The following is a 19748-nucleotide window of genomic DNA, read 5'->3' as shown; positions in this document are numbered from 1 at the left end:
TCTCTTTTACGAGGAAAGGCTGAGGGAGCAGGACCTGTTCAACCTCAATAAGAGCTGGCTGAGAGGGGACCTCATTAATGTGTATAAATATCTAAAGGGTGGGTATCAAGAGGGTGGACCAGGCTGTTCTCTCTGGTGTCAGCCAGTAGAACAAGAGGCAAAGGCAGCAACTGATGCCCAGGAAGTTTCACCCAAACATGAGGAAAAACTTGTTCACTGTGCAGTGACTGAGCACTGAACAGGCCGCCCAGAGAGAGTGTGGAGAGAGATTGTCTCCCTCACTGGAGATAGTCCAGAACCATCTGGACACAGGCCTATGCCAAGTGTTCTGGGATGACCCTGCTTGAGTGGGGAAATGGGATCAGATGAGCCACTGCAGTCCGACCCCAAACCCTCAAGATAAATACACTATCATTTTTATTGTACCATCTTGGTGGCAGTGGTTGGTGGTTTCCTTGTTTGTCATTCTCTCTTTCTCCCCCTTGTTTACTGGTGCCCATGGCCCCAGACAGGCCATTCATGACAGTCAGCCCTCTGGTTTGCCACATTTCTGAAACCCCCCATGAGCAGACACTGCTGAGAATGGAAGCTATAAAGCAAAAACAACCCTACCAAAATTTTCTTTGATCACGGTGAGACTCATCAAAATTCTGGGATGGGAGTTAAACAACTGATTTCACTGCAACCAAATCACCTTGAAAGGCTTGGCCTTATGGATGAATTTTAACCCCCATCCCCACAAGGCCACGATCATGTAAATAAAGCTTAAAGGAAAATATCCGAGAGGACATGAACAGCAAGGAACACACTGGAGGCAAGTTAGACCAAGTATTAGTATGTATTTATGCACAAGAATAAAAACAGCTTTACAAGTTGAATTGGAAATTTAAACAGAAGAAGTTTAACAGCTTTTGTATATTATATTAAATAACCAAAACACCTTTTTCCAAAATTGGTAAAGAATAAATAATATAATTTACAGTATGGTACAAAAAATAATCAGTAAGGACAGGCATTTTGCTTTATACATACACTATATAGGTATATTTATAATCTATAAAACAAATTCACATCTCAAACAAGCCAGAAACTTAGATGATATGGCTTAACTATTATTAAAAGAAACAGCATTAAATTTTGCTGCCAGAACCATAAGCTCTAAAGCAGTTATCACGTTTCAATAATTAATGATAACTTATTGCCGTAGTGCTTGCCAAGGTTTCACTCAGTTAACATTTACAAATTGCTGTGAAATTAACAGATTCAAAGGTCTGAAAAGGTTAAGAAAAAGTGCAGTACTTTCCTTATAAATGCATCTGAAGTCTGAGTGTAGAAAACAAAATGCAACTGAATTTCCACTCTGGGATCTGCTGTCAGTAAATAAGATATCCTTTATAGGTTAGATTTTAATCAAGTAATTTAATTCAATTTAGAAATATAGAGGGTGTCAATAAAAGGCTTAACAATGCTGTATGAAAAACAATTACTATTCCTATGCTTAGTAGATTTAGTGATAGAGGATAAAATGGATTGTGTGAGTGATCAGGATGCAATACCTTGCCAGATTTCTGTCAGTGTGTGCACACACACCTGGGTGGATCCAGCCTTGGTGCTGCTCTGGTGTAGTAAACCCCAGCCCACGGTGCTGAGACACTGAATCTTCTGCCATTTACCTGGTCAACTACTGAGAACTGGCTTATGGTCACGGAGAGGGAAAAGCCTAGAGCAGTTACTCCTACACCTGGAGGCTGTTAGTGTCCCTTAGTCCTCTCCAACACCTCACAGTGCCCCAGGAAGGGACTAACCTAATGAAATCACTCCTACCTCAGAAATGATGCTGCATGCATTTCAGTGGCACTTGCTTGGATGTCTGCTTAGCCTGACATTCTTGCTCATATAGCTTTTGTTACTGCTGTTGGGGAAGCTGAAATAATTAAAATTGAACAAGTTTTGAATATTACCCTCTCCCCTTAAATCTGCACATGCACGTGTGTGTGCACCAGTGTATCCACCACCTCCTTAGGAGTCTCAGGCACAAACTGATGACTGGCCTTTATTCTAGGCAACTTCAGAGCCAAACCCAGTGTCATATCCACTGCATTACCAGCATCAACAGGGCAGATGAAAAATTTGTGAAGTTACAAATACACTGGAGACCCTCACATTACTCCTGCAATATTCAGAAGTTTAAGAATGAGACTTCAGATTTCTTTTTAGATAGTACTTGATTAGAATGTAACACATTTCCTTCTGCACGTTCTGTAATCCACAGCCATAGTAGGTGCCTTCTACTTTTGTGCTGCAAATCTGAAGGATTTCTGGAGACACAGCATACAGAATAATCTGCATTAGTAATGGAGGAACCCAAAACCAAGAGGGAACAATCTGCGAAAGTCCAAACCAAAACACAGCTAAATTCTAAGTAAAACTGAAAAGTTTTAGTTGGCATGACTCTTGAGATTAACAGGTGTCCTCTCCATATCAAGGGGGAATGCTCAGAACAAAACAGGCCCTAGCATTAATTTCTGTGACAGCCTTCAACTTTTCCTATTCCAGGTTTATGTGATTTCCTGACAATTCTGTCAGACTTCTCAAACAAGGCTATGTGTGCATCAGAAGACTTGTTCAAACTTCTCCTAATGACAAAAAACACAAGGCCAACTCCATAGAAGCTAAAAATCATCTGGCTAAAGCAGGGTGAAGGGACGAGGTGAACAGCAGTCAGTGCATTGTGTGCAAGTTACAAGAGACTCCCAGTCAAAGAAATGCCTTGTACAAGTAGCTAAAGGCAGGCAGAACTACATCCACCAAGAATAGTGCAAGTTGGGAAATGAACCCGTGATAACAGCCTAAGGGATGGAGAAGGTTTGTTTATTTATTATTAATTCAAAGTTGAGGTTTGTATAGGAGCAGCCCCCTGGAAAAGTTCAGAGCTACCCACACCAGCCAAGGGACATCCTCTAACTGGAGAAGCAGACAAGTGTTTACAAAAGGAGCACAACATGGGTGTTCTTGGACAGGATGGAAAGGAAGGGGAAAGGAGAAAGGGAAGAAGAAAGGAAAGGAAAGAAGAAAGGAAAGAGAGTAAGAAAATTCTCCTGAGTTATAAAGCTAGAATTGACGGACAACCAGCTCCCCAGAAATTAACTTGCTATCCTGTTGAACCCACTGGAATCAAGATCTGGGTTTTCCTACAGTAAAACAAAACATTAAATGCACAGGGATTTCAGAGAGGGAGTGCCAGACCCACTCATGCCTGGGAGTGACTGCAATGAAGAATGATGCTAAGGTACTACAGAGCACCCAGAGTTCACAGAACAAAGAGGAAGTAGGGAAGGACTAAGGGATTAAGCTAGGACTTGACACTTCTCTTCCTGACACAAACCGATCTCAACTGCTTTAGCGTTAACCTAGTATTTGTTCCTACACATTACAATATTCTTTCCTATTTCCTCTCCCAGGTAAATCCTCAGTTTTTGTGAAGAAGACAATATTTACAAGTTTCCAGCAAAGCCAAGACTAATTATGACACAGCTTTCCTAGTGTAAGGTCTTTTGCCATGTTTCCAGACCTAAAAAGGAACTGTTCTTCAGGGAGAGCAATAAAGCACTCTCCCACTCACAGGGTCAAGTGTGCAATGTGCTCAAGAATCTCAAAGGTTAAGAATATGAGTGCAGTCAGGGTAATGATGATGATGATTGTGATGTGATTTAAAAAGTAGGGAATCCAAGCAGCACGGGAGGAGGGCAGATCAGAGCTCCCCTACCAAACAAGCAAGCAGGTGTGAGCCCCACTGGAATGGTCAAAGAGCCAAAGGAACAGAGTGGTCTGTAAGAACACAGCATCGAGGACTGGCAGTGCCCTGGACAGAGTGCAAGAACTTCAGTTTGACTGAATGGAAATAAGACTGCCAACTAGGACTGCCAACTAGATGTCAAGATCCACAATGGTTCTCCTACCCACCCCTACCCTTCATCCTCCACAACTTTCACATGGATCCAAAAGCATGGCATTCTGATCACTACGCAAACAATAATTCATATACAGGAGCTTGTGGCAATCCCATCCCTACTTGATCTGCTTGCTTAGGCCATTCCAGAGTACAAGTCCAGGACTGTCCCACAAACCTTCAATCTTACATCACTGATGCAGGGACACACTCTCTCCTGTAATGCTATTCCATGTTCTGTTGTTGCCGGCATATTGCACATTCCAGGACTTGTAAGTACTTCTTGAGGCCTTTGAAACCAATGCTTCTCTGTTAAAAAGAAGCACACAGGACAGGAATAACTCAGCCTTAGCTGCTGCCCTTGTCAAGTTCCAGCTCTGCAAGCTCCAACTTAGCTGAACCATCTGCACCAGCCTGCTGGTTGTTCCCTTACTGCGACAGATCCCCTATGGGGGGACCACCACCTCCTCCATCAAACAGGATCTCCCTGCGGGTGGGCTCAGGTATCGACAGTTCCTGAGCGAGGTCATTAAACCGAGAGATGTAATCTATGCTGTTCTCATTCATCATGCAAGCCAGCTGGGAATCCACCACCTGGAAGAGACAAGGAGAGAAGAGATGAGCTACATGTCAGTGGCAATTTCATGGAATAACTGAGGTTGGAACGGACATCTTGAGAGCATTTTATCCAACCATCTCACTTGAGCAGGCTCAGCCAAACAGGCTGCCCTGGCCCTTGTTGGGCAGGTGCTGAATTATCCCTGTACACAGATGTTCCAAAACTCTCTGGATAACCTGTTTCCATGCCTGATTACCTCAAAATAGAGTGTACTTTGCTGACATACCTCTGCCACGTCTGCCAGGGACCGCGACACAAAGGAGTCCCGTGAGTTTCCATCCAGCAGGCTGGGTCCCAGTAAGGAGGTGCCACTGGTGTTCCCAACTGGAGTTGGTAACATTTTTCGTCCCTTCTCTGGGGAGATGAAACTTGCTACAAAGAAAAGGCACAGCAGTAAGTCACTGCACTGAGTGTTTTTAACTGGGAGGATAAAGAGAAGGACAAGGAAATTCAAAATAGAGGACAGATATCAATTTCTTCTATCTTTTAAAAATTATGTGTTACCACCACTGATACCATCACCACACTGCTAAGAGTAAGGAGACTCATTACATTGGCCCCATGAATTATTAATTAAGAAAAACTCAACAACTAAACCTCATCCAAACCCAGTGAGTGGCCTCGTTGTCTTTGAGATAATACTTACCAAGCACACAACAAAGTTTATTTTTCTACCAGCAGAGCCAAAGACATCTGTTCCTTTTAGCACAACAGTGCAAATGTCTCACCCTAACTGATGAGTCAGGCTCCAAACAGACTACAAGGAACTGCCAAGGAATTGCTTGTCTCAAGCTACAGGCCCCAGTCTAGCAACAGGATCTTTTCAGGAACAGACTTGTAAAGAGAGGGAAAATGTATTTAAGGTAACACTGTGGAAATGAAAGCAAGAAGTATTTGGAATAATTCTACTAATGTCCCACTGGGTTTATAATTTTTCAAAGGATTCACTACTGATAAACAATGTTTCTTTCTTTAACAGGAAAGCACTTTTTGGTTGCACTTCTTTGCATCTGGACACTTACAGAACAAGCTGCTGAGGGAGGAGTCTGTGGAGTCATTGGGGTACCACTGGGGATCATGGGTGGGAGATGCAATCCAGTTCTGCTGAGGACTACTGGATGGGGACGGAAGACTTTTAGAGCTGTCACTGCCATTCAGCTTTGCAGGAGAGAGAGAAACACCTTCACCTGTAAGCCAAGGTTGAGGATCAGGAATTCAGTCAATATGGTAAAGTTACAGGACACTGCACCAAATTTTGTTTACAAAGGAAAAAAGCCCCAAACAACAACAATAACCCCCCCACCCCATATTTGCTAGAAAATAAAGGCCAGGCAGAGAATTTTATTTCCAACAGATATTTGGAAACAAAAACAACAAACCAAAACAAACCCACAAAAACCTTATAACCCAAGAACTGCTTCCTGGAAAAGTTTTTGCTGCTGTGTAAGATGTCAGGGAATTTTTATTTTTTATTTTTTTAATAGATAGGCAGACTTTAGCTAATCTTAGACTTACTGTATTGGCCAGAGCTGATGGCTATTTCAATGATGGAATCACTGATCTGAGTGGCAGGTTCCCCTTGGGAAAGCACATCTTCAGGTGGTCCAGGCAGGGAAATATCCAAGAGAGCAGAAACATTGGGAGGAGAGAGCCGAGTACTAGAAGCCTCTGATGAGGGAAGTGGAGGGGTGGACAGACCATTCTGGACAGAAGTCTTGGGCAGTTCTGGCAGAGAAAGGACTGATGTACCCTATTACAAGAAACAGAATTAATTGTTCATACATTTATTAAGAACTCGGAAGACTAAAAGGCAACATTTTGGCTCTTGATTATCAGATTAAAACCAGACTTTTAAGGGAAAAATCTAGTAGATAACATGCCTAAATTAGAGGAATATACTATTTATATAATAAATCTGTATTATTTTAATAAAAAGTGCCTGTGAGCATAAACAAATATGCTTCAGCCCATATCCTGCCAAATCATCTGAAAAAATATGAGCCTGCAACATTCCAAAGAATATTTAAAACAGCCTGCATAACATAAGAAGCATAATCTTAAAATAAACATAATTTTGATAAATCTACAAGATAGTTCCAAATAGGTATGTATTATTTTGCCTTGGTATAGGCAAAACCCCTTTAACTGATGGAAGAGTATTTTAAACTGGTAACTCACATTTAGTCACTTTTTACAGCCAGACTTCCCAGATTTCAACTGATCTTTATGGAGTCTCATTACCAGTACCTCATCATAGAACTGTAAGATTATTTTCTGATGTAATGTATACACAGCTGTCATGAGACAACAACCAGGACCTGAGGCCCCAATTACCACAATAAATGCCTCATAGGTTCATGTCCTAACATCTGTCCCATAAATCTTAATCTCCTTTATGCTCTCCAATCAAACTAATTTGACCTTTTTCACATGCAGGCATCACAGGGAGCATGGTAAGTGCTTCCACTGAAGAAAAGAAGAGCCTGTACTCTGAGACTTAAAAATCCAGCACCAGGTCCTGGATCCCACCAGAGAAAGAGTCTGGAGGCAGGGTGACAACACTCCTACAAGTTAAGTGTCATCACAGTTACTCTTAAATATCTATGTTTACTGGATCCAGCACAATGAACAGTGAATCTCTGGAAAGGATGCTGACATTACAATTACACTTTTAATCCTAATACTCCTCCTTTAGCGACATGGAGGCAAGCAGCACTGCAAACTGCTGAAATGTCTCCTTGTGATGTCTAAAACACACACAGATACAGCAGAGTGATTATGAACTCCCCCACTCAATTAGGAGATATGTAAAAGCTTGTTTGTCCTTCACAGGTCAGCTTCACTTTGATTTTAGGGAATGTCACACACACACATTTAAGCAGCTTTCCTAAATTTCTTTAGATTTCTCCAGACACTAGGGATTTCGTTTCCACCAGACAGTACCAATGGTGCACAATTACCTGTGAGTACAGAGTTTTAACTATCAATACCAGTGGTATTTTCACAGAACATTACCCATTGCAGAGCTCTGTTCCTTCAGCACACACAGTACCTGGAAGCCGTCCTGCTCGGGCCGGGTCGGCAGGCTGATGTACGGCACCCGGCACCCCGGGCCTGAGCCCTGCAACACAACACAAACACGTGAGCGACCACCCGGGCGGGGAGAGATAAGGGCCTATCACCACTTATCTGTGCTTTTCATACATCTCGTATCTTTCAAAACAGTCCATCAGCTCCCTGAGAACACAACATGGACTAACATGTATCTGAGTCTCAGTGAAAGAAACAGCAAGGAGAGATTACAGTTTCTTTTCCAAATACAATCCCAAAAAGTCCATGTTTTGCCACAGATACCCTTCTGAATTTTTGAAATGCCATCATTTCTTTTCAAATCAGATTTCTGGGTGGCCAAGTTCAATGCTCTACCAGCTGCAAACCATTTTACAGGATGGAAATTCATTCAATGAGATGATGACCTGATCCCTCAGCCCCAAAGAGACACTACACAACACAGACTGGGTCTGCCACGACAGCAGTGTCTAACAGGAAGCCCCAGGAGAAAGCTCACTGGGGAATCATAATAATACAGCTTTTTTATACAATGAAAGAGCAAGACAGTTAAGCACTTGAAAAAAGCTCATTTAAGAGCCTCTGACCTCCACAGTGGTGATGGAGCCTCCATTCTGATGTGCTACTGCTGGCTCCTGCCCTGTCACCACCGTGGGCACTGCATCTGGTGACAATGGAGACACACCTGGCAAACCATCTGCATCCAGGACAGGCATGGGACTACCAGGGATAATGCCAGCACTTTTAGCTGCCAAGTCAATAGCACCTTGGGTGAAACAAAAAACACATTACAAGTTTCTTCTTCACTTTGTTATGATTCTCTAAAATATAATTTTTTTAAACTTACCCAGAGTCAAAACTCAACCCATGTAAAAAAGAAGCAACAGTAATGACCTGATCATCTGGGTCAGCTGCTTCTCCGCATCAAGGGTAACATTGCTTTTAGCTAAAATGTTTAACTTTTCTGCCCTGTTCCAACCTGTTACTAGGTATATCAAAATAGCTGAGAAACATCCCCGTTACCCTCCCATCCTTTTCTTCTATTTTTTTTTTTCTTTTTTTGTCCTTTCAAATTGGTAAGTATTTCATTATGCAATTTCCAGAAATTTCCTATGGGTTACTAGAGGAACTCTAGAAACAACAGAGCCTTGTTTTGTTATCTTGCCTCTGGCAGCCATGTAGACTCAATGTAAAAAATATAAGTTGTTATAAGGGTCAACCTCACTCAGATATTTTAAAATCCACTTCAAACATGTGAATGTCTTCTCATCTCAAAAGAATCCTCTAGGTAAAACATAGATGCAGTCACTGTTTTCACCTCATTAATTGTTCTAATTATGGAACCCACTCTCTGCTGTGAGACATTGTCTGACTGGAGGACACCAGCATGGCTTTTATTGCAGAATTCAGAATGACTTACTAGACAGATGGTTGGTGGCCTGTGTTGGAAGAACTTTGGGCACAATTGGACGAGAAACAGCAGCTTTAGTCAGTGAGGACTGGATTGGCCGAAATGAACCTCTCCCTGGGAGGAAGCATTAATACCTTTCAGGGAAATGAAATCTAACACCTTTAAAACAGCACAACACAGTTCAATGGAAGTAAATAAATTCCAAACAGCAGCAAGCTGCAGGAATCCAAGTAGTGGGCATGACAGAATAAACTGAGATGGAACTGGAGCTAAAACAGTGATGTGAGCTAAGCAATGTCTTGCCACAAAGACACAATAGCAAGTGCTGCTGTGCTACTGGAGCTGCTCTCATACTGTCAGTGCAGAAAACCCTTCAGGTGTCATGCTGGCTTTCATGGGGAATCACCTGTTCTACCACTGAACTCAAGAATGTACCAGCAGAAAAGGACATATGGGCAGTGGACAAGCTGCTTATGCTGTATAAAATTTAGACAGTATCCCAGGTACTAGGGCAAGTCCACTATAAAATCTAGACAAATTATTATATCCTACAGAACAAAAACTCCCGTCTAGGTATTTTATTCTGAATTTCATCTCCCTTTTTAGAACTCCTTGCTCTTACGTGATTTCAATCTTGGGAAATTGAAGAAAAAATTTATCAAAAGCACAGCTTGCTTGACAATGATCCATAGGAGCAATCCTATCATCCTGCAGGCTGGTGACACTGTCATTTTGAAAGAGTATTTTCTTCTTTTTAGAAAATACTTCTTTATGCAGTTTTAATGGACACTCTTCAGTTTTTAGAAGTGCTAGACTCACCTGTAATGGATGAGTTGGATAAGATAGAAAAGGAACAGACATGCTGGGACGGATTTCCAGACGGCCTGGGGAGCAGTGTTCTCTATGCGAGAGAAACAATAAATCAGAACAGATTTAACAGAGACAGAGGGTAACACTCATTGTATAAGTTGCAGGAGTTCACAAGACCTTCCAGAATAAGCAGAGTATTTCCATGGCATTACAACCATGCACCAGACACAGCAATGGGATCAGTGTGCTCTTGAGAAAAAAACTACAGAAAGGAATGATGTGTTTTCTCTGTAAACTACTAAAAAGAACTATTTCCATATGGAAAACTCTCAGAGAAATGCTGATTAGAACTATAATCCTCTCTGATTATATTTGCAGTGATTTTCAAATCTCTGTCAGAACTACAGCAGTGATCTTAAGCATGGGACCTAGTCTGTGTACAAACTGATCTGCCCTTAAAATTCAGCAAGTGTGGATGAGTGAGATAGCTGTGTGTACTTGGGAGCTCTTAAAACACATGGAATCGCCCAGATCTGAAGATCTCAGAATCAAAAAAAAGTCTAGGGGTAATTTCTGCATCCCCTACTCTTATACAAAATAGAAGAAAAGAAAAAGGTATAATGACACTTGGGAACTTTGTTTTCCCCAGTAGGTTGCTATTATTTAGGTTTCAGATTTCTTTTTTTCTCACATGTCTTGTGTGCCAGTGATATGTGCCTATTCCCAGGGTTATCAGAGCAGTCTGAAGGAGGGTAATGCCTGTCTGTCACCAAAGCACCACAACAATTGTCCACTCCTTCCATCCATCTCTTTCCAAGCCCCATTTTTTCCCAGGAATCATTGTTGTTTCAAAGTGTGTTATGGCTTATTTCACTACAGGGACTTATATCCACCACAGTTTAACATCCACTATTGAGCAGGAAGCAGGAAAAGGATATAAAGGAAGATTTTGTTGTTAAGAGAGCTGCCAGCTCCAACACTGCCAGCACAGAACAGCACAGGGACACACTGTCTATGCCTCAGTGCCAGAAGGCCCAGGTAGCAGAACCTGCTTCCAGGTTCCAGAAGCCTCTTCCAGAGGCTTTTTTATTTTTCCAAACTACCTTAGGCACTGGACTTCCGCTGTTGTTGATATTCTTCATACAAGGAATGTAACATAGCTAGTTACACTAGAGACTGAAGTGGTTTTCCTTCATAATTTCAGCTTCACATTTCCAGTGGATGCCTGAGGGAACTTCAGTTTTTATTTGATGTGTGCAAATCACTACAGCCTTACTGATACTCAGTGAGCAGAACAGGGATTTACACTTTGCTCTGACCTGTACTACCAGTGGCTTCCGCAAGTGCCTGTTCCGTAACTTCCTGGGCTTCGGCAGGAAGAAGTCTGACTGCATCTGGACAACAACAGGAAATGCATTACAAGTATTTTAAGCATCCAGACATAGAATAAATTATATCCCCCAAATTCTCATTTTCAATCAAGATGAATTAAGAGTTAACTAAAATACTGTGTTTTGTTTCAGATAGCACAATATCCTTTTTGCTAGAGTCAGAATATTTTCCACCAATAATGTATTTTTTCTTCTTTTTTTTTATGGAGATAAAGCTTTGTCCCCAAAAGCCATTTCATTATTACCAACTACTTCAGCTTCCTACAAAATTCTTACTGAGGTTGTGTACATAAAAACTAGAATTTGACTTAAATACAGCAATGAGGCCTTGGTAAAATTAGCTACACATCAGAAGAGGATCAATGTTTGCTAAACCTGGCACATAAATTTGCTGGAGCAATTTAACTAGACAGTAAATCAGTGTCATCAGGCTGTATGATGGCATTCAGATTTGAATTACCTGAATTACCTGAACAGGTAATGTCAGTTCAAAGTACAGTTATACAGTCAAAATCTGACTCATCTCAGTTAATACAACATTAAACTTGTGCATGATAAGAAGCACTGCTGCACAAGGCTGCCCATACTTTCTGATGAATTCAGAATCCCTGTGATACCCTCTGGAAGCTGGCTCATGCAGAGCATGCTGCATTTTCTATTCATCATCTCACTTACACTGATGGTATCCAGGTGCTGCCGGAAGGTCAGTTCTGCCTCCTTGCTGGGGAGGAACAGCTTCCCATGGCGGCTGTTGGGGGGCAGGGTTGTGGGGACTGCAAACAGCCCACTGTCAGCCTCAGTGCTCCCAGAACTTGAAGGACTAGCCACCAAGAGAGGTCTAGGGAGGTTTCTCAAACCTAGAAGATTTTAACAGCAATTTAAATGAAATAAAGTGAAAACAAAAAGGAAATAACTCTTTAGTAAACTGCAGGATCATCGAGAGCTGGTACATAAGGATTCTGGCTCCATCACCAGCTGTTTCCAAAAGCTGGGGGAAGAAGGGGTGGACATTCAGAGTGAGGGCGTTTGCATTCCCAAGTTATTGCTACCTATGATGGACCCCTGCTGTCTTGGGGATGGTTGAACACCTGCCTGCCCAAGGGAAGCAAGGAACGAATTCCTTGTTCTGCTTTGCATGCATGGCATTTGCTTTCCCTAATAAACTGCTTTTATTTCAAACCATGAGTTCTCTCACTTTTACTCTTCCAGTTCTCGCCCATCCAACCAGAGGGGAGTGACTGAGCAGCTTCATGGGGCTGAGTTGCTGGGTGGGACACAGCTCCCAAAAAACTCTAAGCATCTTGTCTAAGAGAGACTAAGGAGAGTTCTTCTGGGTCGTGAACTTGCATTCTTGATGCGTATTGTTATTCAAGATTCAAAGCAGCACTGGACTTAGGACAATTCTAAAGCAAATTAACACACACCAATCTTCTCAAGACAGTGAAGTTTCCTAACAGTAAGAGCACTCCTCCTTGCAGTGTTCCATCATTGGGAAGTTCTCATCATGGTGTGAGGTATTAAGAAGTTGATTTTGTCAAGTGGATTTTTAGGAATACTCACCTGAGGAGCTGGAAGCAGCACCAGGAGAAAAAGTCTTGTTGCGAAGGGCAGACTGATTCCGTGTGCAGCCTGGACTCCTGGTGTTGATGGCAATCATCTTTCCTGGGGGAGTCAGGGACTGCTCCTCCTGAGCAGGCTTTATAGGTGACGTGGCAATGGAGCTCATCTCAGGCGTCTGGAAATGCACATTAAATGAACACTGTGTGCTGGTATAACAAATGTATTGTGAAACTCACTGTACTTTAGGAAGCCTTATAATTAATATCTGACATACTACAATACCTGAAAGTACTCAAAGCAGTACCTCCTAGTAGGGGTGAGAGCAGCTGAAATTACCTTCCTGCCCATTTAGCAGTGTTGGATGTCATCAATTCAATATATTAATCTATGTTACAATTGGATTAACACTCAACGAGCTTTATGTAATATGTTGAATCACCATGGGATTGAAAGAAAGAGAAAAAAAAAAGGTGTTGGTTTTAATTCAGTGCAAAACTATTTTTCATAAACTCCATACATAGGGTTGCTCTGGTGAGAAATAATCTAGACAAAAACGTTTTAATTCTTTGTTAATTCTAATCAAGTAGTTTCAATTTTTTTTCCCTTCCCTTCTCTTTCACGCTGTAACACAGCATTAACAAGAGACATATGGGCCTCAATAATTTCCCAGGCCTATCCAGTTGTTTCATTAAGTTGTTTAAACTGTTTTCTAGAAAACTCTGCCTTTTAAAGGAATCTGTGTGCAATCACAGGCTTAAAATTACACTCTTTGCTCAACTGCGATGCCACTTCACAGTTTGTTTTATGCGGATGATTTTCATTTAAGGAATGAACCACAGGACAGCTGGCTGCTTTGGCTGTTACAGATTATCTGGAGAAAACAGCAGGCATCCACACAATCAATCTTTCCTCTTAAAATACCCTGTGGAAAAAATACCATGATTCCTGTCATTATTTGATGAAATGCAACTTTCAACACATCTACAGTGCTTTCAGTGAAGCAGGAAATAACTTCCTGGCCTTTGCAGTATCAGTGCCACAATGTTCATGCTGCAAGGAGAGTATGTTTTTCTGAAAAACAGTGAGAATAAAATGGTATTTGACAAATGAAAGGTTGTGTTCCTTCTTTTTGCTGGAATGTACAATATGGGACATATCCTTAAAGAGCTCCTTTATTGTTCAGTAGTACTATGCTACTTTAAGACAGCAAGAGTGTCAAAATGACAGGAAAACACATACAAATCCTAACTGCTGGTTTCTCCTCCCCCCAAAAGTCTCAGGGGTGTCCTTCTTTATAGTTTGTGACTGTTTCATCATGTCGTGCCTAGCTGTCACCTGTGTCACCAGAAGTAAAAGTAGATGCCAAAAGGGAGACAGTATCCCAGATCTGTGAGATCTAAAAGCTTTTGCAGTTTAAACAAAGTCTATATTTGGAGCTGCATCTGAACAAAGATGGGTTTAAATTTATAATATCCTTCATTCCATGTCTGTAGAATCAGAATCAAAAGGAACTTTGAGGGGGGCTAAATCACCAACAAACAAGGATCAAAGAACTCAATGTTTGAGTATCACTGGGAACAGTGATACATTTGCATCCTGGGTGGAAGAGAATCTTTAACTCATCGTATCTACCACAGGCATTTGAGCAGATCTGCTGAACTATGTGACTTTTAAAAAGACGTTTTACTAAGTTTCAACGCCTGCCCAGGTATCACTGGGGCAAATCTTCAACACAGGTAACAAAACACAAGAAGGAAAGCAAGTTCATGCCCTAAGGTCTGCCTACTGAAGAAGTATTTTTCTGGGACTGTTAAACAGCTATCCTGGAGTCTGGGACCTTCTACGCAAATCAACTGTAGCAGGTGCAGTTCTATTGACTCTGCTATTCTGAAGAAATAAATTCTTCTCACTCTCTCACTGTGTAATTTGAACTACATAAACATTGAAAATCAATGCAGTTTTCATGTGGAATATTAATCTCATCCAGGCTCCATTTCCCACAAAAGATTGGATTAGATGATCTTCCAAGCCCTTTCCAACCTAGGCTGTTCTAAGGTTCCATGAATCTGAGAGAGAACAGAAGGCACCTCACCTCACAACTGATCTTTTGACTAATCACATTTTAAGTGTTAATTGGAACACCAATGAGACTCACAGCAAACCAGAAGCTAAAAGGCAGTGTAAAAAGCACATTGAGGCAAAGTCCACTCTGTAGCCAGCTTTCTTGTGTTGTGATTTTTGTATAACTTAAACACAGGACTCCCCAAAGCTCTTGACGTGGCTAGTTATTGATTTATTGTGAATGCACAACTGGGCAATTAGTCCCCAAATGAAACTAGAGTTTAATATCTGGAGCATGAACAAGAGCTACTTACTGGTTTGGGATTGACTTCAGTAGAGATGAGTTTCAGAAGGCAATTTAAGAGTCTCTGCTTGTGAAAGGTAGGACACGCAGGGACAGCACTTGACTCAGATGTTTGCTCTCTAGCATCCTGGGTTTCTGGCTCTAATACAGCCAACCAGTCATATTCCAGCTGCAGCTTGTTCGGTTTGCCCATCATGAGGTAGACTTCAGCCAGCGTAAGGCTCTCGGAGGTTCGCAGACTCCATCCTTCTTCTCGAACTTGCTGCGAGAGCCGACTTGGGTCATCCTTGAGAGACTTTGTACTGGATTGTCCCTGAGGTGGAGGTGGAAACAAGGAGCCCAGCTTCTCTTGAGAATCCTCCATTACTGCATCCGTGATATCCTTGGTACAAGCATCGGGCTGCTGGCCCTGGCTGTGGCTGGCCTGAGTTTCACATTTGCCGCTGCCAGGGGAAGCCACACCACCTCTCAGTAGCTGGGAAGAGGAGTCAGAGGTCTCTGCACTTCTCCTGCTCGGAAAAGTCACTGGAGAAGCATTACCAGCTGCTGAAGCAGAGTCTTTCCCATGCAGTTTGTCTGTGCAAGAACATTTCTCTGGGACAATTAGGTCCTGGCAGGACTTCATGTACCGTGGGAATGGATCAAGCAGAGAGAGCTCCTCCACATCAGGGATCCTGCTGCAAGTGCACGCTGTGCTGCACGAGGATAGCACAGCTGCCTGGTCACTAGCCAGGGCCTCCCTGCCCTCCATGCAGGGGGCCACTGAGCTCAGCTTTTCCTGGTGTCCTCCTGGATCCTGAAGTCCAGAAGGTGCTTTCTGGAGGGAATTAGTGATGCCAAGATTTAAGACTGTTCCTTCCACCAGGACAGGCTCTGAGGCACCATCTTCAGTGCTTGCAGAAACTTCAGCTGTAGGCTGTAAGGTTCTGCTGGGCTCTGTAGTGCTCTCTGCCCTTCCCACGCCCTTACCTTCCACTCCCCGCAGGTATTTCAGCTGCCCCCTTGCTGTCCCCTGACCACTCTGTATGCCGAGGATTTGGGCGGGGGGGAGTAAGTGAGAGTCTTTTGTGTTCTGTTTGCATTTGCCTGTTTCCTGCCAATGCACAGTACAGAAGGCCTTAGAGTGGACCACTCTGGCTACCCCAGGCAGTGGAGTGAGGGTACAGTTCTCCCCTGGAAAGAGATGGAGCATCACTTTCTCCTCTGAGAAGCTGCCTCTTGTTTCTGAATCTCTGGAGTCTTGAAGTTGCTGTTCTTCTAGTGTTTTACGCTAAAAAAGATGTGTCAAAGAATCTAACAGTCGTCTGCCCCTTCCAAAAAAGCACCTGGGAGCCCATTTTGCAAGTTTAAAACAAACAAACAAACAAACAACCCCTAGCTGGTTGAGGACATGTTCTCTATTCAGCACAGATTATAGTGAAGACACTATAATCAGAAATTAGGTCCTCTGCGGTGATAAAGATTGCAGTGAAGACCTGCTACAAGCCCAAAATAAATACCCATTCCAAACAAAATTACTTCTGTTTGGCACACCATTGTAATTGTAAAAAAAAAAATCCTAATCAACAAGCCCCAAGACAACCAAGCAAAACCTCCAAACTGCACAGCAAAGCAGCCTCCCATGAGTGGTAGAGCAAACTCCTCTTTACATGCTCTGACATCCTTCAGAGTTTCAAGTGTTATGCTGCTGCTTCTTGCAGGCTCACAAATTAAACAGAAAAGCCTGAATGAAAGGTCCAAGAAGAAGAACCTACAAGTCAGAAGGGCTAGGTTCAGAACAGAACAGCTGCTAACTCACAAATCCTTCTATTGCATGGATCAAAGTTCAGAGGCAGGGACACCCTGAACGCTGTATGGCTCAGACAGTGCAGAGACACACTGCAGGTAGCAGCAGCTACCTCGACAAGAACCTTAACCCTTCATTGGTGAAACTGCACAAAGTGCAAAGATCTGTCCTTAATCTCTCTGCTGAAACTGGAAACAGAATTGTCAGTTATTATCCAGGCTGTACGGGGGTCACCCGCTGATAATGAACCAGACTAAGATCACTGTTTGAGGAAATGAAATGAAGGCAGGAATGTAATTTTTCCTTAATTAGCTTTCACAGGATCGTAATAGAAAAGAGCTGAGGTAAAAGAAGAACACTATGGGATCTCCCACAAAAGCTTCCATTAATGATGCTGAGATTTGACTTCTATCTTTACTAAACAGGGACTAGTACATTTATGAAGTAATTAATTTTTCCAATGAAAACTCAACTTGGAATAGGAAGAGAATTGCTCCCAGGACACCGCACATGGAACAGACTGAGTAGGAAAAGGATACAACCCGCACTTCATGGAGAGCCCACTTCTGCTTCAGGAATTCAAGGAGGCTGGAGACCTTCCGATGTAACTCCACGATCATCCTGTATGCGAGAGAAGCAAAGCAAGGGAACAGAGAACAATTGTCAGCAGGAGCTCAAAGTCCTAACCTTGATGCTAGAAGGGGAATTAAGGAATAAACTGGCATTCTATAATGCCAGCACAAAAAACACTCTCAAGCACTAAGAAAAAACCCACAACAAAACCAAAAACATATGTTATCCCACAGCTTCAAAATCTAGGTTAACTCACAACTGTGACAACTCACATATTCTAAAAGCCTGTCAGATAAACCTGACTGCCATGATTCAAGAAACTATTTTTTCCAGATGGAAGAAGATAGAAAAAGATGGCAGGACTTAGATGAACTGCAAAAGTGCAGGCAAGGCACGAAGCTACTACATAAAGAGTAAAAAGAAAGAGAAAAAGGGGCACAAAAGACTCTTAAACATTTACTTTTTGAAAGCATTTTACTAAATAAACCTAATTTAGTTTATTAGAGAAGAGAAGCAGAAGGGATATTTTTATCATGATCTTTGGTCATTACACTGAAGTGTTGCATTTGAAACAACACTCAACATCATAGAGGCCTCACGTTTGCTGCCCCAAGTTCTGGACTAGAAGTACCAGGATGAACAGCCCCTGATGACACTGAACAGCTGCACCAACAGTGTTTTGCAAGAGAGAAGCTACAAACACCTTCCATGCTGCTTTAATCATTGGGTGCAAGTGAAATGTTCAGAGCCTTGATGCAAGCACCTCTGACCATTGTGTATGTTCCCTTCTCTCTGTCTATTGTACATTCAATACAAATTTCAGTAGAGCCAAGGCTACTATCTCCATTTTACTTGCCCTCTGCTCTGATATTAAGTGGCACAAACTATACTTATTTCCAAAGCTAGTAGCTCCTTCATTACTCAAATTAGAAGATACAAAGAACAATGGTAATCTAATTTTCCCATGTGATAACTCATGTTTACAAACCATGCACTTTGGTTGGACAAAGGCTTCAGACTAAATACACTTAGGCCAACTGCATTATCAAAGATGAACTGCCCAACTGGCAAAGAGAACCCTGAAGAAAAAGGAAGGGGCTAAGCTGCTGCTCATCTATTTCCCTATTCTGAGCACTACAATCAGTTCTCCATTACCTAAGCCGTGGGTTCTGGGCAAGACTCTGTACTCGAGCCCAGGCGTGGTTATTTCGTGGCTGCAGCTCCACAGGGACCTTGAGAGGAAGTCGTACTGGCTTTTGGTCCTCTTCATCACTAACACCTGAATGGAGATGAAGTACAAAGGGTCAAAGCAAGGAAAACTCAGTCACAACACTGTATGCTCAGTTACACAATACAAAACATCAGACACCACCATCACCTACAGACAACTCAGGCAGCTCAGCCTCACTGGTGGAGCCTGCTTCCTTAATTACCTTTTGTTTCAATATGTTCTTATCCTTGGACACTGCAGTGATACTGGGGATTCCAATTGAGCAAGCAGTGTCAAAAATCAGATGTCTAGAAACTTTGAACAAGTACAGTATTTCAGACCTTTCAACACCTTGATTCTACTTACTTGAGAACAAGGAAGAAAAAAAAATCCCAAATGAAATCACACGTAGCTAAATAGGAGAAGGTAAAAATTCTGAAAATGTTCAATGCTAAACACTATACTGATGCTGATTCACTGGCACCTTCACACACAGTGAAAGCACAACGTGTAAAGCAGCAGTGAACTGGTCTGGTGTGGATATTTCCCTTTCATCTTAGCTGGTAAGAAAACTAAGTGAGTCTTGAAGTTACTGGGGTTATACAAGAGAACAGGCCAAGGCAGAATACTGTGCCCAGGACAAACATGCAACAATTCAAATTTCCCTGCCAGCAATGGACACACCAGAACAAGCCTGCTCTTTTTCTGTGTTTCTAGCCATCTTCTAGAACACCCTCATGTTCCAGCATCTTTTCTACTCACCATCTGGATCACAGAGTTTCTTCAAAGCCCTGCACATGGGAGCTTTGATACGCAGGTTTCTGCCTTTGTAACGAACAGTTGTAGCCCTGGATACATGAAAAGAGAAGTACTTAGAGGAACCAGTAACAACAGTATGTGAATACAGATCTATTAGGCCCTGTGCTCTTCACCATCTTCATATATGACTTGGACACAGGACTGGAATGGATACTAAGCAAGTCTGCAGATGATACAAAAATTGGG

At 42.3% G+C, this 19748-nt stretch overlaps 1 protein-coding gene across 4 annotated transcripts in view; it reads right to left on the bottom strand.

Moving 5' to 3' along the window:
* Positions 1–819: 819 nt before the first annotated feature.
* The window catches only part of CRAMP1 (cramped chromatin regulator homolog 1), a 33895-nt gene continuing 14966 nt past the window's right edge, over positions 820–19748 (bottom strand). For 3 of the 4 annotated variants that reach the window (XM_083872922.1, XM_083872920.1, XM_083872921.1), the window contains exons 7-21: positions 19506–19591; positions 18689–18812; positions 17500–17581; positions 15185–16444; positions 12810–12984; positions 11925–12106; positions 11178–11252; positions 9868–9949; positions 9058–9162; positions 8225–8403; positions 7621–7689; positions 6084–6318; positions 5591–5755; positions 4795–4940; positions 820–4543 (exon numbers count right to left, since the gene is read on the bottom strand). In XM_083872922.1, the coding sequence (XP_083729048.1) occupies positions 4379–4543; positions 4795–4940; positions 5591–5755; positions 6084–6318; positions 7621–7689; positions 8225–8403; positions 9058–9162; positions 9868–9949; positions 11178–11252; positions 11925–12106; positions 12810–12984; positions 15185–16444; positions 17500–17581; positions 18689–18812; positions 19506–19591 (3130 nt within the window). In that variant the 3' untranslated portion in view covers positions 820–4378. The remainder of the gene's footprint in view (positions 4544–4794; positions 4941–5590; positions 5756–6083; positions 6319–7620; positions 7690–8224; positions 8404–9057; positions 9163–9867; positions 9950–11177; positions 11253–11924; positions 12107–12809; positions 12985–15184; positions 16445–17499; positions 17582–18688; positions 18813–19505; positions 19592–19748) is intronic. The other variant, XM_083872923.1, reaches the window with a different exon arrangement.

The sequence above is a fragment of the Zosterops lateralis genome (genome assembly GCF_965231275.1).
Source record: "Zosterops lateralis genome assembly, chromosome: 15".
Lineage (NCBI taxonomy): Eukaryota > Metazoa > Chordata > Aves > Passeriformes > Zosteropidae > Zosterops > Zosterops lateralis.
The sequence above is the reverse complement of the archived record's forward strand: the minus strand, read 5'-3'. Positions and strand labels throughout refer to the sequence as shown.